The following is a 26,095-nucleotide window of genomic DNA, read 5'->3' on the forward strand; positions in this document are numbered from 1 at the left end:
TTTGTGCAGCAAAGTAAACCTGTAACCTAGATGAGCTTCATCAGCACAAAAAAATCCCACCCCACATTGTGAAGTGGCTTGTGTGGTCTGTTTTGTCCTGAGTTGCATTTAATGACAATGCAAAACCCTTGCAATAAGGGAGTTTAAGTATCACACTCATCCCATTGAACTTGGAGATACAAGTGCTGTCATATTATTAGATTTAAACATAAAATGGTGCTTCTGCCTGCTCCGAAATATATAATGAAGTTCCTTCTCATAAGCTGATGTGAGGTCTAAAAAACATAAGAGAATAAGAAAGCAATTATGCTTTCCTCCATCACTGTATGTAGATGGACAGTAAAAGAAATGACAACTTCCAGTTAGGAAGCCTCTGAATCATTGTCAGACATCAAACAGGAGGCTGTGCTATCATCATCTGCTTAGACTTAAGTTGCTGCTATTGTCAGAAGCAGATATTGAACTGATCTGGCACAGCCTCTTCCCTTGACACTGCCATATCTTGCTGTCTGTCATGTTTATGCTATTTTTGCAATAAGAATCAAATGTTTCAGCCACCTACCTCAATTTCTTCACCAGTTAACCATGATGTTTTTGGTATGACTCCTTCAGGGGCAACACAGGTACCTTCCTCATTTTCCACATTGTAATAGTAATTATAAATGTTTTTCATTATTAGTTTAATCCATGGGCTTTCATTAGAATCTAAAAGCAATACATACCATTAGGATACATTTATGCCTTGTTAACACTGATTACAGCTCCCCTTACCCATTTTCCATCCCTACATTTGCCACAAAGCCATTTTACATGCAAAATCACTATATTTTTTTCAAAGTCATTATATATGTTCTCAAAGAATCCTGCTAGGTGAATCAGTATCATTCTCCTAGAATGAGACAGCTATGAGCTTGGTACCTATCTATTGCCAGTTCTCCAAACCCCAACATGCCAAGTTAGTGCCTGCTCCTCAAACTGTGTGTTATGTCTTCCATCACCACTCAGAGTGGTGCTTATAAAAAAAAAAATCCCTGTTGTTCTTGTCTTCTGGCCAAGTGCTGGCCTTATTGACACTTAGCTAATACAGGACATTTGCTAAATCAACATCATTGTCTTGTTAGTGCTCTGGTATACAAGGCTGTATCCTGACAGGCAGGAAAAGCCTCATTTCCTCACAGACAAAAGGCCCTATGGTAAAGCCGATAAGGTCATTTATGCAAAATGCCCTCTCAAAACTCATGTTGCAGGATGAAGCATGCCTATCTGTTTTAAGAAAGTCTAGTATGTTCACAGTAACTTTTTTCCCAATTTTTAGCTAACCTTGGTTGCATTAGCTGTGACCAACTTGCAGACAAAAAAATTCTCTTGTTTTGGTATGGGAAGATTCTAGATCCAACTTTTGCCAATTCCTGCTACTCCAGCAATGCACAAGGACCATAAATAGGATATGGACACTCTGTCAGAGCCTGGCTTGATCTTTAACTGTAACCCATATGGCTGAAGAGTAATAAACAGAGTAATGTGATTTTCTGAGAGGGCTGACTAGTCTATTGATAGTCACAAAGAAACAGCCCTACATAAATTTACTCAGAGGCTAGTTTTGTACTCTAGGAAGTCTTAGCTAGACTTTGGTCCAGATGATGCATGCAACAGTTCATCATGAAAAGCACTTGAACAAATATAATGTTTCCCAAAAGATTTAAAACCATCATCAATCTTCCTCGATTTTGCAGTGATTTTAGGTAAGCCTTCTGTGCTAGTTTTCCAGTTGCCTCAGTGATATGGTCATGTAGAACTATCCTATTCAGGAAGGTTTTTACCTTCTCCAGTTTTCAGTTTCTTGGCTTCAGAGAGGTTCCTGAAGTAGGTTTCAGCACACTCAGGAATGACTCGCAAGCCAAACTTGGACTGCAGTATCATCAGGATCTGCTGCGGATCACCCTTCTCCAAGCTTTTGTTAATCATTGATGTTCCAACAGCCACTAGGATAAAATAACAACATAGAAAATTTAAGTGCCTTATACTCTAGGCACCCACAAGTCCAGCCTCCAGCAACTTTCATAATGGACTTCTAAGGCTGGCACACACAAAGAGCATGACATACACAGCAATTCAGTGCTTCACCCATTTGCAGCCTCCTTCATGCTTGTAAGGACAAGTATTTCAGAGAATAGCAAGCTTGTTAGAGAGTGTGCACTCCACCCAGGCTGGGATGCAACCACAGCACAGCCGAAAGCAGTCTGAAGATGTAGCTGCTCCCTCATCAAGTACACACCAGATGATATGAGGTCAGGGGTTGAGAATGGCAGGTATCGCTTGACTCTGCCTGCCCTAACAGACAGGACAACATCTGCTGATCACTTGGGAGCCTTCTAGGCATGTATGAAGTCATTAGGTTACAAGCTGTAAACCTTAAGATTCACTTTTACTGTACAAAATGGGAATTAAAAAAACTATTGCCCTGAGCAAAGTTTCGCAGCACTAACAGCATCCTAGTCGGGATCCTGAAGCAACCTTTTATTATCCTTGCTCCTTGGAAGCTTGTTTAAAGCTGATGCAGCAAATTCATGCCCTTGAATTTACCAGAGATGCAGTTTTTGCTTCCAGGACACATACAAGTGTCCTGAGAGGTGATGCTGTGAAGCATGTTCAGACGTTGTATGACATTACTCATACTCTGATTCAGGACTTCCTAAGCATCCTTTGCTTTGTGCAGGTCTCACCGTCACAGAAGGAGCTGATACCACCACACCTGACAGTATGTAGCAGCACACTGCTTCCAAGTGCCTTGCACACTAGAGCTGTATGCTGCTTTTGAAACTGCTGCTCTGGTCTTTAATGGTGTTCCTTCACATCTAAATTAAGATCCATGCACAGAGGAACAAATGAGTAGACACACGGCTAGATTATATGTATTATGTACTGGCTTAACCAAATCTAGCTACCTTCGCATCCCAGAGCTGTGCTTTGTGCATTAACAGCAAACATGTTTCCTTACCTTGTGTATATCCAGATAAATACAAAAAGAGTCCTTTTCCCTACTCTGTGCTCTGTCTACATAGAACTGACACAAAAGGTGTTTAGTGTCAGGAGCCCTTGTACAGGAAAACTGCCTAAGACTGAGCTAGCAGGAAAGCATCTCAGCAAGAGAAACAGTTTTTTCTCTGTGGTTAGTTTGACTAAAGTGCAGTGGGTAGCTTTGACTAGACAGTAACAGATCAATCTCCAAATACATTGGCAGCCAGCTGAGAAACAAAGTGAACACATACCAACACCATCTGGACTTCTACCAGACAGCATCCTGCTATTTTTCTGTGCTTTGAAACAGATCCCTAGTGAGCATGCACGTGCTGCTCCCTGCAAGACTGGAGATGACTTTGAACCACAGCTATGGTATTGTGATGCCCAGGCATCTGGCCTCAGCAGCAAGGAAGCAGGAAAAACTGGAAAGCCACACATTACCAGCTTGCTGCTGCTGGCCCAGGAGGCTCAGCCCTACTCATGCACAATCCCATGTGCCTCATCACTCTGGTCACCAGTATTTTAATGCCTTTCTTCCTCCTTTCCATTCTGTAGTTCTGGATGCTGGAAGCTATTTTTATGAAGACAAAAGACCACAAAACCTAGCTAAAAATTGTTTCTTTATATCCTCTGCTGCCTGGCCTTTTGACATCTTTTGATTAATTATGCCTTTATTTTTGAAGAAAAATGCGAGAAAAATGTTTAGTAAACACCCAGTTCAACGGAAATTATTCCTTTCTGTTAAAGTGCTAGCAATTAATACTGTGGCTGATGGTCTAAAGAAGGGCTATGTAAACCCGGTAAAATAAGCTAGTTGGAGCCTAAGCTATCCCTAAGCCACAAAAGATCTGTGGGCTTTGGTTTGTTCCTATAGGAGTTCATCAACCAGATCAACATTGTGAAGGGCTCTTGCCCACACTCATGCTCCCTTCAAACAGCTACAATATACAAAGTTGCATCTGTCTGTTCTGATAAGCCTAAACTCTCAGCAACATCAAACATCAGCTTTTTCCTGTAACATGGACCTTTTCATGACAGACTTTTCCTCTGCAAGACTGAGATCACCATTGGTGTCTATTCCTCAAGGCTATATCTCTTATATTTAGCCAATCTCATTTTGTGTTCCACTTAGTTAAGGAACACCATGGTTGAACTTCAGGCAAAACAAGGCGACGCAAACTGCAGAGCAATCATAACACAGAATTAGGAAGCACATCAGCACTTCCTGAACACATCTTCCTAAAGTAAGATGCAAGACACAGAATCCTTTACTGATAGTTCCTAAAAGCTTTTAAATTTTTAATATTGTAAATAATAAAGTAATAAAACTGAAAAAAAATTAACAATTGTATAAGGCATAAAAATTAGTTTGCAAGAGATCAAGGCTATCTCAATGCAGCTTTCAGCACCTTATTTTGCTGCGTATTTTATTACCATTACTGTGGTAATGCCAAAAATATACTTTGTTCTCACCAGAAACAAGTCTTTGACTGACTTGCAAAAGTTTTGGAGTGGAACATGGGGAGTTGTTTACTTTTCAAAAATAGTGTCTCACAGATAGATAAAAATAAATGTTCATATCCATGCATGAACATAACAAGCCGACTTCCTGAGACAGGATGTGTTATAGGAAGCATCAAGTTGCTGTCGTGGGGAAATTTTAAATCTTGGATTTATAGCTGCAAAACCTTCAAGCTCTTCTGGAGTATGTGCTGCACTAACACTGCTTCCTTTCAGCCCAGAGGGCAGAGTACAAGAGATTAGCAGTTATCTCTGGAAGTGACTTCTTACACTGATAATTCTTATGAAAAGAAAGCTGTGCATTTACTGCAAACACAGATTATGTGAAAAGATTTTACTGCAACAGCTAGGTAGCAGTTGGAGCAGTGGCCATTAGCAACATTGTATGGTATGGGCATATAGTTAAATGCTGATTTCTGCAGGCCTTTTTTTTTTTTTAATGCATTCTTAATGCTTCTACAGCAGTGGACACAAACAAGGAAGTCTCCACGTTACTCTAACTGACATTTGTTTATGAGCTATACATTTCTTTCCATTCTCTGTGCTCAAACATTTTCTCATACCTCTGGGTGACACTGATGGCAAACTGATTTTGTTCACAAAAGAAAGTTTTGGCACTCCTGAATACAGGGGCTTAGTCTGGACAATGTGTCTCACTCTTTCTTAGAAAACAGAAGCCAGGTGCTTTCACCACAAATGCATGATCTACAAGAATACTTCAAGTGCATTTAGTGTATCTGACTGGTAACATTAAGACTGTATTTATTGATTAAATAAGTTCTAAAGAAATGCTAAAGCTAAAATGCTAAATTCTAAAGAAATGCTAAATGCAACATTTCAGTAGCAGAGAAAGATTTAGTAACAGCTGTTTATTTTCTTCCACTCAGAGCTTCCCAAACTACTAGCATAGCCTGCATATAAGCTGTCGCACTGTGCTAACAAGGGAGAATGCAGCCCTACAGAAATGCACCAACTTCAGCAGTTGCATTCGTAGGCTCTTAGGGTGCAAAAGAGGGAGACATTGACTCACTCAAAGACAAGTCAATCAAAAAGTGAACCACTAATCAGTGCCAAGCTAACAGCCTCCTCTGTTCTGTGATAACCCTAGGCAGACACAGGTAGGAACATCACCATGCTCTCCAGTGTGCTCCATAGACCCAGCTACACTTGCTTTTATGTTATTTGGCAAAGTATATGATGTATTATGAATATTTTTGAAAATTATTGTGTTCAATACAAACTTTCAACAGAAGGGGTTGAGTGCATCCAGCACACAATACCTCTAACTTGGTAAGCTTCATTTTTTCCCCACAGGTTTTCTCTTACAGATTGGAAGAGCACATACTTCTCCAAAAAGCCTGAGTGCTCTTTTTACACTATTTTTAAAACTAATACATTCTTAATTTCTGTTTGTTAGATGTTACAAAAGACATTATAATGAAATAGGAATAAGCAAAGCTATAAATATATAAGAATTTGCTCTTACAACGTGTATCATTTTAGTCTACATAAGCTAAATAAGCTCCTGAATGGTGTATCCCTTCCAATTTACGTATCTTCTTGTTTTACCAGCTCTGTGAAGACACACTGACACTAGAAATCTTGGTCATGATGTTAACCCATGTAACCAAATCCACTAAATTACTAGTCAAGACTTAAGGATTGCCACTTCAGATAAAACCATTCTTCTTATGTAATTAAATGGTTGCCATATTTCTCTGAAGTGGAAAGAAGTAATTACTAATTTCAGTTTTCCAAGACTAAGACAAACAAGAGCAATGCAGATTCAGTTTAAATGCTTACAGATTGCTGCTTCTTTTATATTGTTATTGGCATCACAGATTCCTTTTTGTATTTCATCCAACCACAAAAGAGCTGATTCATCTTGGGATTCCTGTAAAAAAAGAAAGAGAAAAGCCTTAAGAACACAAAATTATGAACAGAAGCTGTCTGAACATACTTAGAACACTATGATATGCAAAGTCCTTGGACGCTAAAAAGAATTTGATTGCTTAAAATCCACAATAAAACACATTAATATTCTATTTGCTGACTTGAATATGCTCCTGTTCAAAGATATGAAGGTTTTCATGTATAGAAGACATCATTTTTCTAAAGATCAATAAAAATGTTTAGCAAAGCTAGTAATGTTTTCATTTGCATGATATATAGGCAAAGTAATCTCAGTGTCAAATAAAATCACACATTACTCAACAGCACTGCAGTAGTATCCTAAAGAGCACAATGCAGAAAACTGCAGGAAGTTATCTTTCTTTCAGAATCCGTTATTTGAAAAGAATCTGCACATACACCTGAATACATATTACATTAGAAAATAACAGCAGAAACTGACATAGAAAGACAGCTCAAATTTAGTAATAATGAATGCTCAGGTGCCAAACATTTCCGGAATGAAGCAGCAGAGGATGTCTCACTCTTCCTACAGCTTAACAGTGCATGGCATTAAATCAAAGTTTAAAAAAGAAGGTACAGGAAAGCGAGCTCAGCATTCCCATCAACCAACCCTGCTCCAGCTGCCCAAGTTCACAGGTGAACCAGCACTTTAGCTGAGAAAATAGGGTTTCAGAGCTAAGATGACATTTAAAATATAATCCAGTAGGTGGGTGGAAAAACCTCATTCTAAAGAGGAAGTAGGAGTGCCAGGTCTGTAATAGACTAATGATGAGAGAAACTGGAATGTACTGATTCGATAAAGATCTAGGAGTGTATACACTCCTATATGTGTATGCACTCACATATTTCAGTAAGAAAAAACCCAAACCACAGAAACTCTCCCAAGGTAAGATAGTATGGACAAAGAATCAGTTCCACAATGAACACCTCTCCCTGGTTTTGCACCCAGTTTTAGGCCAAAAATCCACTTAATCTGTTATCTGCAGAAATTATGAAGGGAAAACAAGGTAAAAAGACACCTAAAGAAAGACTCTTCCATTTATATCACATATATAAACAAGGTAGAAGTGTACCTAAATCAAATAGTGTCAGGAGATCTCACAATAGCAGATACACACCAAAAGTTTTACTAACAAGTTAGAGTTAAGGCTTCAGACAGCATATACCAAATTGCCAAACTACAGCTGAGGATTTTGCAAAAAAGGATTGAGAAACTGAAAAGAATTCCTTATTTGGTCTCCAGCATTTACACACTAAATACAATGACTGACACAAATACTGCTCTGGAGCTAAGTACACAGCTTATGCTGAGCCTTGGCACTAGCTTAGAAGCCAGACCAAGTCTTGGGCTAGTGTTGTCTGCTGAAGCAAGCTGTTGCTTGGCATTCAAGGGAGGAACAAAGGAAGAGAAAAAAAAAAAAAGGAAGGCAGAGAAAAAAGAAGAGATCAACAAAACAGAAAATGAAATCAGGGGAAAGGTTTTCAGAGGCTGCAGGCTGTGAAGGAGTGAAACTGTCTGAACAGAGCCGGCAGTGAGGTTGAAGGAGGGCAGACAGCTACCTGTGGATAGAAGGGTAGAAGACAAAGAGAGGACAGTTTTGTCAAGGCATGTTTGTATGTGTGGTTTGCTTTCACCTTTGCTAAACAGAGATCACTACATTTCTTCAAGCATCGCTTCTTTAATGAGGATACAGAGTACAGCAACATTTTGGTCTGTGTATGAGACCTGTGAGGATTTACTAAAAATATCCTTTTTTTTTCCCCCCCAGGAAACACCAAATATCTGTGTGTACAAAATCCAGTAGAATCCCTCACATCAATTTTAGAGTTGTGGTAAATTAAGAGTTAAGTGGCTGTTGGAAAGCAATTTTATCTCTGTGTTGAGCAGAGGCTGAGACTGAGTCATGTGTGCATATTTGGATACGTCACACCCTCTTGCTGTAATAGACAAAGGACAAACTAGCTCCTTACCATAAACCTCATGCCTACAGGATGCTTCTGAAGGATGGATCAATCATTCTTTAGTCCCTCACAGAGTGGGTGAAAAAAAAAGGTCCTTGACAAAATATCTCGAGATGAACTAGAACAGCATTGTTATTTGGCTGGTTGGATTTCACCCACTACAATGAAGATACCGGTTTACACCGGACTGTTCTTTCTAACCTCCAGTCTTTTCACAACAGGTGAGTCTTCCTTTCTGTATCTATTCTGTATTTTAGACAGTAATATGGGCTTTTTGATAACGCTGGTGTCTCACCAACTTCAGTGGTTGTACACTACAGAGAACTGTGCTCAAGGAGGTCTCACTTCATAAGTGAATTTTTATTATTCCACTCCAGTGACACCCTATCTCGCCCCATCCTTTTCTAAAAGAAAAGTTACTTAAGGGATCTTTCTAAGCTTACTGGAGATGCATTTCCTACCTAGCAGTTCTGTAGTGATATGACAAATGTAAGTAAGCCTGTAAAGTCTTGTTTTCTGCTTTAAAATGTTCAACACAATAACAACTTTCACAGATGATGCTATTAGAAGGAAATGCTCAGAAAACTATTGTGACAAAAATAACCAAAGGAAATGATCAAATAAGCAGCTTAATTTTTTTCCTCACTAGAATTAAAGTTGTTTTCAAATGAAGTTCATTTTTCAAAGTTATTTTATATATGTACACAATATCTATATGGACCTGCTTGAACGTATATGTCTGAAAGAGTAGTTGAAATTCATTTTCTCAATTACCATCCAGCAAATTACTGAAAAGGTTGCAGCCTAGTAATTATAATTTCAAAACATTCCACCATAAACCTGACAGTAAGCACTGATAAGACTGTTTTCCATATTTTACTCCAATATGGAAGGGTAAAAGAAAAATCCACAAGTTTTCATCCAAGTTTCAATTTCCTTCTGAATTCTAGTTTCAAGATGCATGCTCCAAGCTTTACACTTCAAGTCTTTTTGCACTAAACACTGATAAGACTGTTAAATGACAAATTTAAACACACAGCTATTAATTTTGAAAAAGCTCTTTTTAAATACATGGTTTTAGAAAGTATTTTGAACAGCTTTGTGCTTCATCTGGAGTTGTCAATGCCTTCATACAAAGTTTACTAAGAAAAGACTGAGGAATGGGCTTTAATAAAAACGGCATCATTAGCTTTGCCAACATGCTAATGATATTTACCTAAAATTTTCCTGCTCCACAAAAAGATTTACTCATGAAAAAATTTGATCTATTTTTTTTTTTTATTTCTCAAGACTAAATGCCTTTTCTCGTATATGAGAAAGTGAAGAGATCTGGTTTGCTTTAGAAGCTGAACAGCATTAATTTGATATGAGACCAAAAAAAAAGTAGGGTTATTTAACTTTTCTAATTTGAAGGTTCCAGCCTGTGTTAGTAAAGACAGTGCTTTCTGTAGCTTTTGCAGTTGCGCATTTCATCCATGAAGTGACAAGGATAGTACTGCTTTTTGCTTTGGAAATTCTGATTAGGCCTAAACCAAGGCTGCTGCTTACGTGACAAATTACCAACATTGCTAGTTGTAGTATGTAGTACTGGCAGAAACCTTCTACAGGTGACAAATTACATAATTGTGTGGTATATTTTTTGGGAAAGATTACTAAAAACATGAAAAATGCAGAAAGATGAGCTTAACGCTGAGTTCATGCTGAATTTTCAAGGCTGGGTGTGAGATGACAGAAAGTGTATTTGTTATGAAAACCCAAAGCAAAGGAGAATGCTATCAAGTCTTTTAAGCATAGATGTGAAAAGCAATGGAGATGTTTACCTTTCTCTGTACCTGAAGGCAAATTATGTTGATAATCTGGTAGTTTGCACTTATTAACAACTTTTTTTTTTTTAAGCTTCAGAATTTTCGCTGAATGGCTCTGCAATTAAAACTGTGTCTCTCATCAAGACTTTCCGTGGAATTTCTGCAAGAGACTATGATTACATCCCTCCTTATGCAATAGAAGGGGAGACAACAACCATCCACATCAAAGAACGAAAATGCTCTTCAAAAAAGGCCAATGACTCCACTTTAACACAAGTGAACAATACCACGCTGGAGTATCTGACTAGTTCTCTGAGCACCAAGCTAATACCCACTGTCTATCTCAGTGCTGTTTTATTGGGTGTGCCTTCTAACGCTGTCATTTTGTGGATGCTGCTCTTCAAGATCCGGTCTGTGTGCACTGCCATCCTCTACACAAACTTAGCAGTTTCAGATCTGCTCTTCTGTATCATACTGCCATTTAAAATAGCATACCACCTCAATGGGAACAACTGGGTTTTTGGGGAAATGATGTGCCGAACTACCACTGCTGTGTTTTATGGCAACATGTACTGCTCCATTCTGCTGCTCACATGCATCAGTGTCAGCCGCTACATGGCTATTGTCCATCCCTTCACCTACAAGAGTCTGCCAAAACGTGCCTACGCCATCGCTGTCTGTGCCACTGTGTGGATCATCGTCTTCTTGTACATGCTCCCACTTTGCATAATGCAGCAGAGCTACTACATGAAACAACTGGACATCTATACTTGCCACGATGTGCACAACACCTGTGAAATGATATCTTCCTTCCAGTTCTACTACTATGTTTCATTAGCTGTCTTTGGGTTTTTAATACCTCTTGCAACTATCGTTTTCTGCTACGTCTCAATTATACGAACACTCAAGACTCATGAATGGTTCTGGTATGTTAAAGTCAGTGTTTTGATCCTTACCATCTTTGTTATTTGCTTTGTGCCAAGCAATATTATGCTTATTATCCATCAGGTCAACTACTACTATTACAACACAGATGGATTGTATTCTTTTTATCTAATTGCTTTATGCCTTAGCAGCTTGAACAGTTGTCTTGATCCTTTCCTTTATTTCCTGATGTCAAAAATTAGAAGTCAATCCAATATTTATCTAACAATGGTTAAAATATCCAGGGAAAAATGAAGTTAGTTCTATATTTGTCATCAGAATTATGATTTTGTATAGTATTAATCCAGACAGCAGCACACCTCAGATGCAACATTTAAACGTAAAAAAAAGTTAAGTGTTAAAAACCACAGTCTTGGTAAAATTTACTTCCTTACTACACAAGAAATATCTTCACAAATACACTTCAGCCCTACAGTTTTAATCACACATATTGCAACAACTGCTGTACCTAGGTTCAAGGAAGTGGCTCTGCACCTCTCCTTCCAAGAAGATCACTTTTATTGCCATGGAGAAGAAACCAAAGTAAATCACCATGGCTTCTGAACACCAGAAGAATCAATACCTGAATGACTCTTTGCGGCCCATTCATGATTTCCAAATGCCTCAGATTAGCCCTCAGCACACAGTCACTGCAGGAATAGTGACGTGAAAACAACTTTTTGGCCTAGGGGAAATAGGAATAAGTAAAAGCACTTCCTGTATGTCTGGGGTCTATTGAGCTTTGTGCAACTCCCTTTCACATAGCTAAAAGCAAATGCTGCCCTGAATGTTAGAAATAAAGAGTCAGAGTCCCCATAGGTTCAAGGAGCAGCATGGCCACAGAGACAGAGCCTGACACTTGGAAGGCAGCATGTCCTATGAGGCTGCTTAACCAGCTTTGCACTGGAGACTTGTTCTTCCACTTCGTCAGCACCTCCACTTCTGTAGTCCATGAGGAGCCAACCCTTATCAGTGTGAATCCAGGCATGTGTTATTCTTGCTTGGTAAGCAAAACAGGGAAGCTATTTTGTAGTATTCTCTATTTCCACATCCTCACAGGAAATATCTACAGCGTTACAAATAAAGCTAGCTCTGATTGATTGTCCATGTTAATAAAGCAAAAGGTCAGCTTTTATGTTTACAGAAACACAAAAGCTACAGACATACTAAGTTCCTATGGAATGGACTCAGTGGTGGGAGTTTCTGTTTGTAACTGCTGTGTAAGAGGATGAGAAGAAAAAAGTTTTATGTCAGTTTGGTAATAGTACTGTAAAAGACTTAAATAAAATCGTTTGCACTGGAAAATGTCTTCAATGAATTTGCAGCCTGGTAAGATTCCCCCTCTGCAATTTCTTCAGGCTCAATTTCAGTTAGTTTTAATCATGTCATAGTCTCAACATGCACAAGAACAGATTTTAAAGGTAACTTTAAAATAATTCAGATGTTATGCAGCTATTATAAACACAAAAACCTGATCCAACTGTAAAACCTGTGTGCCTATCACTCAAAAACCACAGAGTAACACAGGAACCATTTCACACAGCTATTTAACTTTTCAGGTATCTGTGATACACTTCCTAAACAAAAGATTTATCTTCCGTGGGACCTGAATGCACTTGTTTTGAAAATGCCTTAAGAACTGTTAGAAATTGTAGGTTAAGGTTTCAGGAATACCTACATTCCAGGTTTGCAGTTTCAATTTCAAGCAAGAAACAAGTAGGTGAGATTAAGACCTGTAATGGTTACTGGGAGATCCGAGTGCAGACTACATCTCCAAAGTCACCACAAACAGAGGGACGTGACAGCAGGATGGTTAGAATAAGCACACAGGTTTGACCCATATGTTTTTACAGATGCTGGGAGACACAGGAAGTTCACTATCTGATCCTTGTAAATTAAATACTTCCTTTTACCACAGCTCACTCCTAAAAACATGCTAAACGCAATTAAAGGCAGAGCTGCTTTATAAATAGGGCTCAGAAAAAGTGGAGAATAGACAGATTTTGGACATTGCAATATTTTTTAAATGTTGTTTGGATATTTAATTTTCTTTTTTCTAAGGAAAGTTTAATCTAAATCATATCTTTAGTGATATCTGTGTGACTGACCAGCATGGAGAGCAAGTCAGATTAATGTATCTGAGTATTTCCTTTGGGAGCACATATAGTACAGTGTTTTGTTCCCTTAACAGCAACAATGCTCCCTTTTACAGAGGAGATATTTTAAATAATTCTCAAAGGACTGCAAAACCAAAATGACCTCAGGAAAAACAAGTCAATAGAAGCCTCTAGGGACAAATCACGAGGTTCTCAGAGATTGCACAATTTCTGTTCCAAAAGTCAGAGACAACTATGAGTGTCCTACCAGCACATTCACACAGGGGTAGGAGTAGGTAACAGGTTTTCAGCAGCAGCCAGCAGGAACAAACAAGAACAGAGCTGGTGTGTGCAGGCACAGCGGCACTTGTGGGTAGTTAAGTGGCTGCCTTGGGGACATCAACTCACTTGATATGCGTGTGCAAAGGGTCTGACATGCCCTGAGCCACCACTGCACAGCAAGCACTCAGCACACTAATACCAACCCTGGCCCTTCCAGGACAGGTGGGGTAATCAGCATGTGACAAACTGTCTCCAGCACACACAGCAAGGGAGGCTTTTCAGGACCAAGGGCTCAGCAAATCTGGCTCTTACCTGGGAACCTAAACAAACACCTTTCAAAAGGTCTGACAATGGATTGCAGAAACACATTTTTTTTACAGAAGGTGAGGTAGCAAGATAGCAAGAAGATACTTCTACAAGCCAAAATTCAGGGACTTCCTTCACCTGAACACATCCTGAGAATTTTAAATGTCTTCTCCAAACATTAGACATTTTAAGTGCTGTGCTGGTAGCTTTAGCTAATCTTGTGTTCAGTCATATCCTGTAAGCTGTTACGCTGATCTTTGTTTATGCTTCCGTGAACTGTGAAGCTAACCAATGCACTGCTTTTGGGGAAGCAAATAGCAATATCCTGCTGAGATAGGTTTAAAATGAAGCCACATGCAAGATGGCCAGTCTGTTGTTGCATGATAAAGCCAGTACAGAACTATACACAAAACTTCACTATTATAAAACACCAGATTTAAGCAACCAGGACTCCTCAAAGTATTTCCCAGAGTTTTATTGAGGAACACCATGACTCCTTCAGCATGACTATGACTCCTTTCTGGAAAAAAACCCCCTCAATTCCCATTCATACTACAGCTACCTGTCTGGCACAATCTAGTAACCAGATCCTTACAAAAACTAATAACTATGTCAGGGCTGTTGCTGCCCATGTTTTGTAATAGCTGCAGTAGCCCAGCAGAATTAAAAATTAACAAGATTACATGAAGTTGGTAGTGATGCACATGCAGAATGTGTTAGTATTAGTATATCCAGAACAAATCCCTTTTGCCAGTCAGAATAAGTTGCAGTGGAAAACTACTTTGTGTCGGTTTGTTGTCATTGGTTTATTTACAACCTCATTGGTACAGCTAAACCAAACACTGGAGGAGCAGGGCAGGGACACACATGTAAAGTGAAAGTAATTGGCATATCAGTTCTGACAGACAGTAAGAGTCAAAACTCTAACCTTGCATTTCTGTGCTTTGGCATGGTGTAGAACATCCTGATAATGCCTTGCATTTGCTGCTCTCACATCTTGCAGCTTGGCTGTGGGCAACAGTAGGGTTCCTAGAGTTTTCTCAGGCTTTCCTTCGACAATTGCTTCATTGATTTGGCCAATTGCAATGATTCCTATGAAATGAAAATTTATTAAAGACGTAGTTATCAAAGAAAGATGCAACCGATCTGAAATTGTGTACAAACAAAGCAGTAACAGGAAGAACAGAAAAATCAAGTAACAAGAAGCAGACGCAGCAACAGCAGCTGATTTAAAATTATTTTTCTCAAATATGCATGTAAATCTACTAAACTGTACAATTTTCCTTTCTGCCACAGTTTGACTCATCTGAATCTACCTCTTCATAAAAAGCAAATTTATCCTTACTGAAGGAAAACGGTTCTCTACATTCAGGGCAGGAATACCTACATGAGGCCTATGGAGAGGCAGGGTCTCACATCTAAATATTTTCACCTATATATTGTGTTACAGTGATGAAGGAGTTATTTTCCAAGTGATTTTATACAATATTGCTTGAAACCTTGATTTGGTCATGTTTACTGACCTCCCAGATAGAGCATTACACAGCTACTTAACCTGATTTCTTTAAATTTCAGCGTTAACTGATGTGATAATGCTGACCTTATGAGAAATCATTTGACCATTCAAGACCAGTGGAACTCAGGACTTGATTCTAAGTACCACAGACCAGTGTATTTAATAAAACCTGCAATTCATTTTCTTTAGACTTGTTTCAACATATTAAAATCAGTGCTGAAATGCACTGCTTGGGGGTACTTTCTTCTTAAAGCCACCTCAGAAAAGCACCAGCCAGGAACTTCCACACCTTCTGTGAGGAACAATCATTTCTTACCCAGTCTCTTCCAGACCCACCACAGCCCAGCTAGTGGAGTCACAGATCCATGTCACCATCAGGCTTTGGGAATGAGCAGTTTTTCTGGGATGCTGTCAAAGAGGGACAGTGCAGACACGCGGGCTTGCTTGTGGCAACAGAGCCTACCCTACTTCCTCTCCTATATACCTCAGGCAACCCTGGGCAGAGACCAGTGTCACTGAAACCAAGTGCAGCTGCTTTAGTAATGATGACTGGCCCTCCTATTGCAAGACCACCTTTCTCAAGGCCTATTTCAGCTCCTAGTGACTGCAGAGATTCAGGCAAAAAGGTGGTTGTGTCGGTCAAACTGCTCAGCATCCTACCCTACCGGAGTGTAGAAATTTTGAGCAAGCTGTGAGAGTCCGCAGCAGCTGCTTGACTAGATTTGGGAAGCATCAACCCAGTTAGTTTGAGTATTTCTCTAATACAAAGTTTTTCTTACCAGTATGAAACTGTGTCATGCACAACAGTGACGATAGCATGGGAAGGGCACACACATCATGAGCCAGTGTCATCCTGGAAACAACCAGCACCTTAAGAAGGCTCTCAAACCATACGCCAAACTGCTTCCCAATTAGCAAGCAGCCTGAGAGCTGCCCTCTTCCTTTCTTTGACAGAGAAAATAGGGCATAACTTGATAGCCTCAAATCTTAAATAAATAATCGTACTTCCATACCCAGTGGAGAAGCTTTGTCCTTTGACATTTTTGAAGGACAACTGACGAGCTATTGCATTTACTGCCACCTTTTTTTAGGACATTCAGCTTAAAAGAATGAACTCCAAGCCATTTACATTAGGAAAAGTGAGCACAAGTTACTCTCTGGTAGAAATGTAAGTAGAAGAAAGCTACTCTCATGAAGGCAATCAAGAGAGCAGGACAAATAACGGCACTGCACAAGTTACCAACTCCCTTGTGGAAAATAAGGGTTGTGAACTCATTTAATGTCAAAGAACTCTATTCCACTGGACACTGCCTGTAATTTCTTCCCCAATATGCTCCTTGCTTACAATTTCTTCAAGGATATTTAAAAGCCAATAGGCATTCAAAATTATTTAACGCTCTTCTCTCTTTAAGAGTGTCTATACAAGGCCATTCAGCACAGAAATTTATGTACACTGGACCAGAATATCATCTCTGTGAGTGATGTAGAGGAATAATTACTTACTTTCATTTTCTTCTTGAATTTGCATATTAACCATGTCAATGCAGTTCTGGATATCATTCCAGCTTAAATAATCTTGGCCTTGAGATGAAGCCTCTGACTTAATAGACAATAGTGTATCAGCATAACTATAAGAAGATATAAAATACATAAGTGTATTTCATATAGACAATAAACTGCTGTAAAGAATTTGTTAGATATATCATCCATTATTTGTGCCTAGTCTTTTTTCAATTAAGGAACTGCAGGACAAACTCATATCTTGATGAGAGCTTGCCTTGGTGGCTCTATGCACTCATTTCAGGACCTGAAATAATAGCTCTGCACACTCAAGTGCTATTCTTGACAACGTGGAATGATGATAATGTGTACACTGGACATATACTTTGTTGTATGGCACTACAGATAAATTTGGGAGAAACTATGGCCATTAATTTATCTATTCCAATTTGAGATCTTACATGTTCTTGAGGAATGGCTCCCACTATTTAAATGTTTTGTGAAATGGCAGTTCCTTAGATAAATTTAAGACTTGATATTTAATAGTGTCCAAACTTTTCTAGCTCCAGTTCTTCAAAGAAAATAAACCTGAAGCTACAAGAGAAGGTAGCAGCTTTTATTAACCTTCCCTACAACACATGCACTTCTTCGAACCCATGTCTAATTTACTCTATATTCTCTCTTCTAGGAAATGCCTTCCTAACAAAAGTTCATCTCTTCTGGTCAAAAGCCCTTGAATACCATCTCTGTCACAGAACTTTTTCTAGCTCTGCTGTATTCTTTCTGGTACCATGCAATTAAAGCTTTCTGGAATATTCAACATGTGGTTGACAGCACAGATTTACACAAAGGCATAATAAAATTTTATTTCCTAGTGTTTAATTTGTGGTGAGTGGCAACTAAATGTAATTCCTTATTCCTTAATCTAATTGCCTCTTATTCCTTTTCTGACTGCTCTCCTTCCAGCTTTGTGACACCTAGCGAGATTTAGGTGCCCTGGCAGTCTGGTTAAGATATTCATCCATTTCTGTCCCTTTCATCCAGCAGCACACAAGGTTTTCACCACCCATGACAGAGGCAAGAACTGGCCCAATCCTCTATGCTGTCCTCTACATGCTGAGGGGCTCAGGTCTCACACAAATCAGTGTTGTCTGATACTTTTTGCAGATATACAAAAGAGAGTAGAGGTCACAGCTGTGTGCTGTGACAGGTCAGGTATACTGCAGTGCAAGCAGCTGGAAGCTGAGTGAAGGTTTAACTTAACATTAGGCATGCACACATGCCACAGCATTGTATGCTTCTTTAGCAAGGTAGATTGTACCACGTTTCAGAACTTCTAAATTCCCCAGCAAAAAAAAAGGATCAGATAAGATTTTAAGAGACCTCCTGGACTTTAAGTCATTAAATACTATCTCACTCCAAAGGTCTTTTAGTTTTGCAGGAACGTTACTGATTAACAGTTTTCATCTACAGTTCATATGTTTTAGCATCTGCAAAAATTCTTGTAAGTTCTCAGTGTTTTCTTTCCACGGATATTTTACCTACATCTCACACATCCTCTGTCTTCAAACTTGTGAGAGTGTGTGATTGCTTACACTTAGGGATTCAGCAGTTGTCACATTATCTCTTATTAAATTACAACACAGATGTTTATCTTGCAGCTTTTTGAACTCCACTGCTGTAACATAGAACAGCCCATCTAGTAAAATGCCTACTTATCCTTTTATAGAAGTTGGCAAGTCTCATCCAGACAGGACAAAATGAACCTTTACCGTTGAAAGTTTTCCTCTTCCAAAGCATTGAAGTCAATGCATGGGTTTCGGAGATGATTCTTTATCATTAGGATGTCCTTATTTTCCAAGGCCTGGTTTAGCAACACAACAGCTGACAACATTTCTACTGCAATATACAGTTCATCATGTGCCAGGTAGTTCTGTAGGACAATAACGTACCACAGTCAGGAAGCTATTTTATGTAAGCAGTGTAACAAATTGAGTTACACAGTCTAGATACCATCAAGGAGATGGACTCAATTAAAAAACCTGGCAATTCTCCTGGTCACAGACATGTTAGATTAAAAAACACCACTGGTGGCAGAGCTTATGGGGTTTGCTACATGTCCCTTCAGCCTTCTCTTCTTTTACCCCACAAACCCATCTGTTCTAGTCTTAGCTTCATAGCAGGGGACTACTTTTCTACACAATATATAAAACAGAGTCAGTTCTCATTTTGATGATGCAACAATTGACAAATGTCAGTTGATTTGTTGCAACACAAGAGCTCAGGTAGAGCAAAGCATGTCAAGAAACAAATTGTGATTTGACATTGCTTATTCAACCCAAATCATTCATGTAATATGTGACATCATGGCAAGAGAATTAAGTCTCATTTTACACAACAACATGCTATGTTTGTGCTCTTTCATGGTTTGACTGTGTAACATCACCGAGCAGGTCATAAGCTTTTCACTCTTACCACAGCATTCTGTTGTTGGAGGTTGAACAGCTCAGTCTGATAGATGGCAGCAGCAAATGAGTGAACAACAGGCAGCTGCGCCTCCGGTTTCATCAGTGCAACCAGTGTTTTACTAGGATCACAGTTACGAATTGCAGTATTGATATTGTCAACTGCTATAAGTTCTAGAGAATAGCAGGGAAAGAAAATCCTATTAATTTTCATATGTCATTTGCACTTTATGCCATGTAGATGACAATTAGGTTATTCCAATGAATATAATTTGCTGTCGTTAGAGATAGCCAATATTTATATGAGATTCTCCAAGACACAACCATGAATGCTTCAAAAACAGCGTCTATTCAAACTTGTACACCAAATAATTGACTGGAGGACTTCAAAGTTTCTGGACTTTTAGATATTAGAGACTGCTTATTGCTACTTTTAATCCATACCAAGGAGCTAACCCCATCCTAGCACACAGAAAGAACCAACACCTCTTAGGGGTTTGCTTGCGGCAAGTACTGCTCAGTGTGTCAGCTCCAGTGTTTCAGTCCTGCATAATCCCAACTGCTCCTTTATTTCTGGTCTGTATTTCCTCCTTTGCCACCTTCTTTCAGCAGGACCTAACTCAGCCAGCTAGAAGCAGCCCATCCTGAAACACCAAAGATGTTTTATTGTCTATTTCAGGTGGCCTGGTAGAAGTCAGACAAATATGTTGGTGGGCTGGGGTTTTCAGCAGCTGAATTGACATAAAACCACACCCTACAGCTTCTAGGACATATTCATTCCACATTTGTTCATTTGTGTGGAAGACCAGTCCTCACAAGCACTGCCATCTAGAAATTACCCCTTTCTCCACAGCTCAATTTTCAAATTAAAGAGATCATCGTGAGCTTTCTAGTACCTGAACAACTTGCCTCTTTTGTTTTTTGCCGAACAGATTTCAGCAGAGGTTTAAACCCCAGAAGTGCTGAAAAACACTTCACTTGGGCAGCTGCAGAAACCTTGCAACACTCCTTAGCTTAGTCAGACATCATCATTGCACACCTTGAGGAGCCAGCTGAAGAAACCCAGGCCAGGACACACCCAGGAACATGTTGTACAAGCAACTGCTCTGGTCTTGCACAAAGAGAAATTACTTTGAAGGTTAAAGTGCATGTGGCAAAAAGGACAGTTATGTAGATGTCATTTCCATCAGCAAAATAACCCCCATCTCCTTCACCTTATGTTTTTTCTGTGAACTACTATCCAGGGAGTGTTTTTGGTCACACCACTGCTTGTACAGACAGCCTCCACAGTTCATGTATACAGCAGTACTCAGAACTTAAACAACAACTTGGAAAACTTCTCTAAGTAACTAGGCCCACCTAAACAGGTCCCTCGCCTTTCATTTCAATTGCTCTGAAGAATGATCATATGAGGTCGTACTGTTCTTGAAAGCTCTCTCTTGGCTGTTCCTCGAGTTAGAAAAAAAGGAAGGGTCTCAGAGCTACAGCATGCTTGCTTTTAAAGAAAATGCCAAGAGAAAAGAGTTAATAGTCCACAAATGGACTAAGCCAGCTCTGCAGTCAACACGTAAGCCATTGGTTTCTGGTTCAGGAACCAAGCATGCAACTTGCAAAATGTGCTTAACATTGCTCACATTCCAGTAACAAAACTCACTATTTCGTCCTTTCCAAGCAAACTCAAGAAGTAATTTTCTCTCCAGATCTCTGTTACTGCTTTTCATACATCAGTGAGGAGCAACTCTTTTAGAGAAAGTACTGCTTGCCATGCCTAACCAAACAAAGATAAGCTGACATTTGAGGTAAGCAAGTCAAACTGCTTCTGACTAAAGCTAACCTCAGAGAAGAACCTTTAAGTCACATTACAAAAGCAATCAGTCTCAATTTAAAGCATTGGAATTAATTTCAGCAACAAAACAGCCCCTAAGCCGTGCCACGCATAGCATGAAATGACAGCATTTTAACCAAAGTTGAATTTCCTAGCAAAGAAGTTTCCAGTCAAAAGCAGCAATACATGCACTGCAAATTTAGATCCCCCTAAACTATATTTTTTTTACAAAGTGTAACTTGTGTCTTGTGACACTCTTAGCAGGCTAAGAACCGGTTAGATTTAGTTATCAATATCTGAAAGCAAGAATAATTTTCCTCTGTGATGTAATTGCAAAATATTCTTCCAAATGATTATTCTATTTTAATCTTACAAGGATGGTCATTGCACCTGAGGATTAATACTGCACTAATAAACATTTGTTCAAGCCATCAAGCCATGCATTGTTTTCAGTTTTAGCCAATATGTTTACCAGTGTCTCAAGTTACTAAAATAAAAAAATGTTAGCTACCTCAGAAAAAGGTACATCCAATGCAACACAGATTGGTGACTTGGCAACTGTGACACTGAGCAGAAAAGTTACCAAAATAAAATGCAATGCATGTCGTTTCTGTTTGAGAAACCTTATTTACGTGCAAGAAGTGCTAGATTCAATTCATCAGCTTAACATGATTAAATGGTGATGGTAAAAAATTAGTATTAAAACAGTTACTCACTAAGCTTGTGAGCCTCAGCTTCCGCATTGGCAAGACTAATTTCTTTCTGTATTTCACTTTTGTCGAGCATATTTGGAACCCCTGCTATCTAACAGATCAGAAAAAAAAGAGAGATTTAATTATGTTTTTAAGTTTAATTGAAGAAAAGGGATAAACCCATTGACTGGATGCTATGATTTGATTGCACTATCCCCTGTGCATGAAATACAATGTCAAGTAAACATAGCATCCATATTTTCTTGTGATCTCCATCTTACTAAAAATGTAGAATTTCCTCTATAAAATCCAACTGAGTCTTTTATTTGTTGTTAATGATTCATTATTGCCTTTTGTTGTACTCAAGTTTTAATACTATGTTTGCTTTGAAAATGAGTTAAGCTGCATGCTATCTCCCAATTTTTATTCTTATATCTTAGTTAATAACTTATAAGGGCATCATGCTCTTTAGAGCAAATGAGGCTACTTTGATGTCTATTAGTAAATAAATTGTTCTAAAATCTTTATGAAACTGTTTCATAAGTGATGCAGAAGACAGAGTAAAGGCAGTTTCTCTCTGGATTGTTTTTTTTTTAAAATGTAAACTGATGCATAGTACCTGTTCCATTTAATTACCTGCATCTTCTGCTCTTTAGACTCACATAATTGCAATAGGTACCATGAGGAATTTTGCGGCAGAACTTCAAGTAGGCTCAGAGCAGGATGGTTCAAACCTGCCATCAGTGCCACTTCGTCTTGCCAGTCAACAGCCTCATTCACTTGGACTAAAGCTATATGAACTGAAATGAAAATAACGCTTGTAAACAACTAATTATGCTGGGGGGGGAGGGAGGGGGGAGGAAGTGCACTGCTGTCAACATCTCATTTTTTGCAAAAGACAGCTAGGGTGACAATCTTTATATCCAACAGAGGATTATCTGTTTCAAGACCAGTCTCCTACAAAGGAATCTCTGGCTCTGTGTGAGCCCATGTGGGAGCAGTTCAGCCACTGCTAATTGGAAGCTTATGAATGAATTTCAGCTCTATATAGAAGAGGGGGTCAAAATTTACAGTATTCTGCATACAAAAGGAACTCAAACATAAGAAAACAGAGCAGACAATAAGTTTTTTGATTCTGAACTGAGGAATGCTTACAGCAGAAAAAACACACACACACAGAGACATTAACCCTCCAGAAGATTAGTAGAGAAAGAACAGCAAGAAAACTGTTGAAAACAGCCATTAGCTACTTCTGCATATTTTATAGGTTTCCACAGAAACACTTGGTTTGTTCATGTGGATTCGAGTCATGTTCAGCTGGAATCTGGAAGACTGTTACGTGCACACTTCCATAAGGATCCAGAATGGCTTACTGTTCATCTTATTGATATTGCCTTGAATCTCAGCTTGAGTAAGCAGCTCCTCGTAGACATCTCTCTCTTCTTCAGAGATTGTGCCATTCTAAAAAAACAAAATTGCTATTACACACAAAAACTTTGTGGTGAGAAAAGCTGTTAGATAGAGTCATTAAAATCTCACCAGCTGAAATATTTCCTGGATGTATTTGTAAAGGAGTTTGTTGACCAAAAGAACTAAAGAAATTAGCCTTTGTGGTTACTGTCTGGGCAATGTTTAAAGCATTTTTTGCTTCCTGTAAAAACAGCCATGTAAATATAGTGTAGCATCTTAACTATAGAAAGCATTAGCTTTCATGTAAAATATAAGGCAAATAATTTCCCATTAAAATCTGTGACAGTTTATTCTTTATGTTTAAAAGAGATATCATTATTTCTGTAACTTTTTAAACAGAAAATTTGTTTTATATAAACAGCTGATAGAGGAAAGCAGTCTTTTGCTTGTTTTAGTCCTCCTGTATTTTATCCTTTGTTCAAAGTTAAGCTACATCATACTCATAGCAATCATTCCGATAAAATTGGATATCAGCTTGTTGCATGATCATTGTTTATCTTACTTAGCTTAAAAGTAGAACTTTTTGCTAACTGCATGAATTTAAAAAATTAATTTAATTTGTGAAACAATAATGCTACAGCATGAGAAGAAACGAAAAAATATGTCTACTAGGCAAGCTAATAAAATGCTACTACCTTAAGTCTTGCATTTGATTGTTTTCTCCTTTTAGCTTCAAAGAGTTCATTCTGATAGTCCTGTGCAAGTTCCTCGTCCACATTTTGCAGCATTGCATTTGGGTTCCTCAAAGTTGCAATGGTTTGCTCAGCTATCCCCTTCTCAATAGCTTCGTTAATTGCTATTACTGCTGCATGTACTAAAAATAAAAGTATATTTAGAAATCTCACAAAGAAAACATATTCAAAACTATCACTATTCCCTTTGTTTTATTTGAAATTAATGTTTAATATATGTTAAATCTTTTACATGTTCCACTAAAGTAAAGTTTCTCCTCTACTACAGCAAGGAAAACATTCTTATGTTTGCTCAAAGGTACCCAACTACTGTCTATTAAATGCTCTCCCTTTTCCCAACTAGAGGTTACTTTTTTACTGACAGAAAGTAAAATATTAATTACATTTTGTTGTTCAAATCCTACACAGCTTACAATACAATTACATGCAGGAATTAAATGCATTTTTGTTAGTTTTTGTCTTAAAGTTACTTTAATGTCCATAAGAGACGAGATACAAGAAAGTATTGCCTAAACTAGCTATATCTGAAAGAGGCTACACAACAATAAGGAGATTCAAACTGCATGAAACTTTCTCTCCAGAAAACATTTTTTGCATTAAGTTTAACTGATGGTTCTAAACATCTGAAGTTAAAGCCTTCAGTTTCTTTCAGTATACAAGAGAAATTGAAGATGCTTGTCAATGACTTGGAAATCTGAGTTTAGAAAAACAAAGGGGTATACAAATTCAGGAAAGTAGAACAGAACAGGAGACCCGTGGAAACAGCACAGGCAAATGAAGCATGAAGCTATACATTCTCAGAGAAGGCAGTTTCTGGAGTAACTTTGCCTAGGTTTTGTTAGATCATCCATTAAATTAATGCTAGGATTAAATTAATGCTAGGATGTTGTTCTAAAATGATTTCACTCCAGTTCAGCACAGTGTCAGAAGGGAAACAAGCAGTTGGTATGACAGAAGAGAAGCAAGTAGAGAGACACCCTGGTTCCGTTGATATAAAACTTTAACAACAGTGGAAGTTCAGATTGGCATCGGGAAAAGGTTCTTCACTAAGAGGGTAAACAGTCACTGGGATAGACTCCTCATGGAAGTATTCATGGCATCATGCCTGTCAGAGTTTGAGCAGCATCTAGGTGACATTCTTACTCATATGGTTTAGTTGTAGATTGTCCTGAGAGGAGCAGAAAGTGGAAATGATCCTCATGAGTCCCTTCCAATTTGAGATATTCTATGATTCTACAATCACCCAGTTCAACTTCAAGGGATTAAGAGAAGATTGTCCTTCCCAGACGTATGTAATTACCATCCTCAATATAACAAAACACATAGGAAGGATGGAATCTCTTCTGCAGTTCTGTGAAAAGCCTCATTAACATAAGTGGAGGTAGGGAAAAGAAGCTAAAAAGATAGGTTCAAGGTCAGGAGGGATGTGAACAGGTATTTGTGGTTGTTGTGAACTCATCTACCAAGACAAAGAATGAGAAGCCTGATTGGACCTGAAAGAGGGATCCGTAGGTAGGGAATAACACAGATGGTTACTATCAGAATAAGCTCTCTTTGAAAGCATTTATTCTTTGCACACTGATTTCTGCTATTGCCAATAACACAGGAGGAGTCATCGGCAGTTGTTTCACTTCCTATCTCCTCTTGCCAACTCCATTTTAGAAGCAGAGTGGTAGACTCTTTCCTCCAGCAGGATATCCATATCCAGCCTTACTAGTGCGTAGGGGTTCCCATTGCAGATGTTTCCTGATCTGTGGCAGGGCACGTTAGTTACAGCACACTCCTTGCCTAAAAGGGCACAACCAGCACCAGGAAACCTTATTGTTCTATAGAAGACTTCAGAAGTTATAGGAAGCTCTACATGCACGATAATAAGCTTTCAGAGAAGGAAGTTGCAGCTCTTTCATCTTCAAGTTCCCGGAAAAGTGCTTGGTAGTCACTAAACCTCTGAAAATTTGCTAAAAATGGAAAGAAACTACACCCACTTACAAAGACGGTATTTTAAAAGCTAGCTTTACAGAAGCATGCACAGATTAAGCTATAGCTGGCTCCAAACTGTACATCATAGACAATGCGAATCAACATGAGGAAGTGTGGTTTAAGT

General features: G+C 38.7%; 2 protein-coding genes across 4 annotated transcripts in view; one reads left to right on the forward strand and one right to left on the reverse strand.

The window, feature by feature from the left end:
• Positions 1–26,095, reverse strand: part of IQGAP2 (IQ motif containing GTPase activating protein 2) — a 130,927-nt gene that overhangs the window by 22,867 nt on the left and 81,965 nt on the right. Inside the window, exons 8-18 of one of the 3 annotated variants that reach the window (XM_062017742.1) lie at positions 23,935–24,113; positions 23,203–23,290; positions 22,466–22,629; positions 21,854–21,941; positions 19,323–19,486; positions 18,620–18,780; positions 16,851–16,975; positions 14,760–14,923; positions 6,346–6,436; positions 1,821–1,982; positions 563–705 (exon numbers count right to left, since the gene is read on the reverse strand). In XM_062017742.1, the coding sequence (XP_061873726.1) occupies positions 563–705; positions 1,821–1,982; positions 6,346–6,436; positions 14,760–14,923; positions 16,851–16,975; positions 18,620–18,780; positions 19,323–19,486; positions 21,854–21,941; positions 22,466–22,629; positions 23,203–23,290; positions 23,935–24,113 (1,529 nt within the window). The remainder of the gene's footprint in view (positions 1–562; positions 706–1,820; positions 1,983–6,345; positions 6,437–14,759; positions 14,924–16,850; positions 16,976–18,619; positions 18,781–19,322; positions 19,487–21,853; positions 21,942–22,465; positions 22,630–23,202; positions 23,291–23,934; positions 24,114–26,095) is intronic. The other 2 variants (XM_062017739.1, XM_062017741.1) reach the window with 2 other exon arrangements.
• On the forward strand, positions 8,415–12,452 carry F2RL2 (coagulation factor II thrombin receptor like 2). Its single transcript, XM_062017743.1, has 2 exons — positions 8,415–8,639; positions 10,315–12,452. Exons 1-2 carry the CDS (start codon positions 8,582–8,584, stop codon positions 11,400–11,402), a joined length of 1,146 nt encoding a protein of 381 aa, XP_061873727.1. The 5' UTR covers positions 8,415–8,581; the 3' UTR covers positions 11,403–12,452.

This window comes from Colius striatus, chromosome Z (assembly GCF_028858725.1).
Source record: "Colius striatus isolate bColStr4 chromosome Z, bColStr4.1.hap1, whole genome shotgun sequence".
Taxonomy (NCBI): Eukaryota; Metazoa; Chordata; class Aves; order Coliiformes; family Coliidae; genus Colius; species Colius striatus.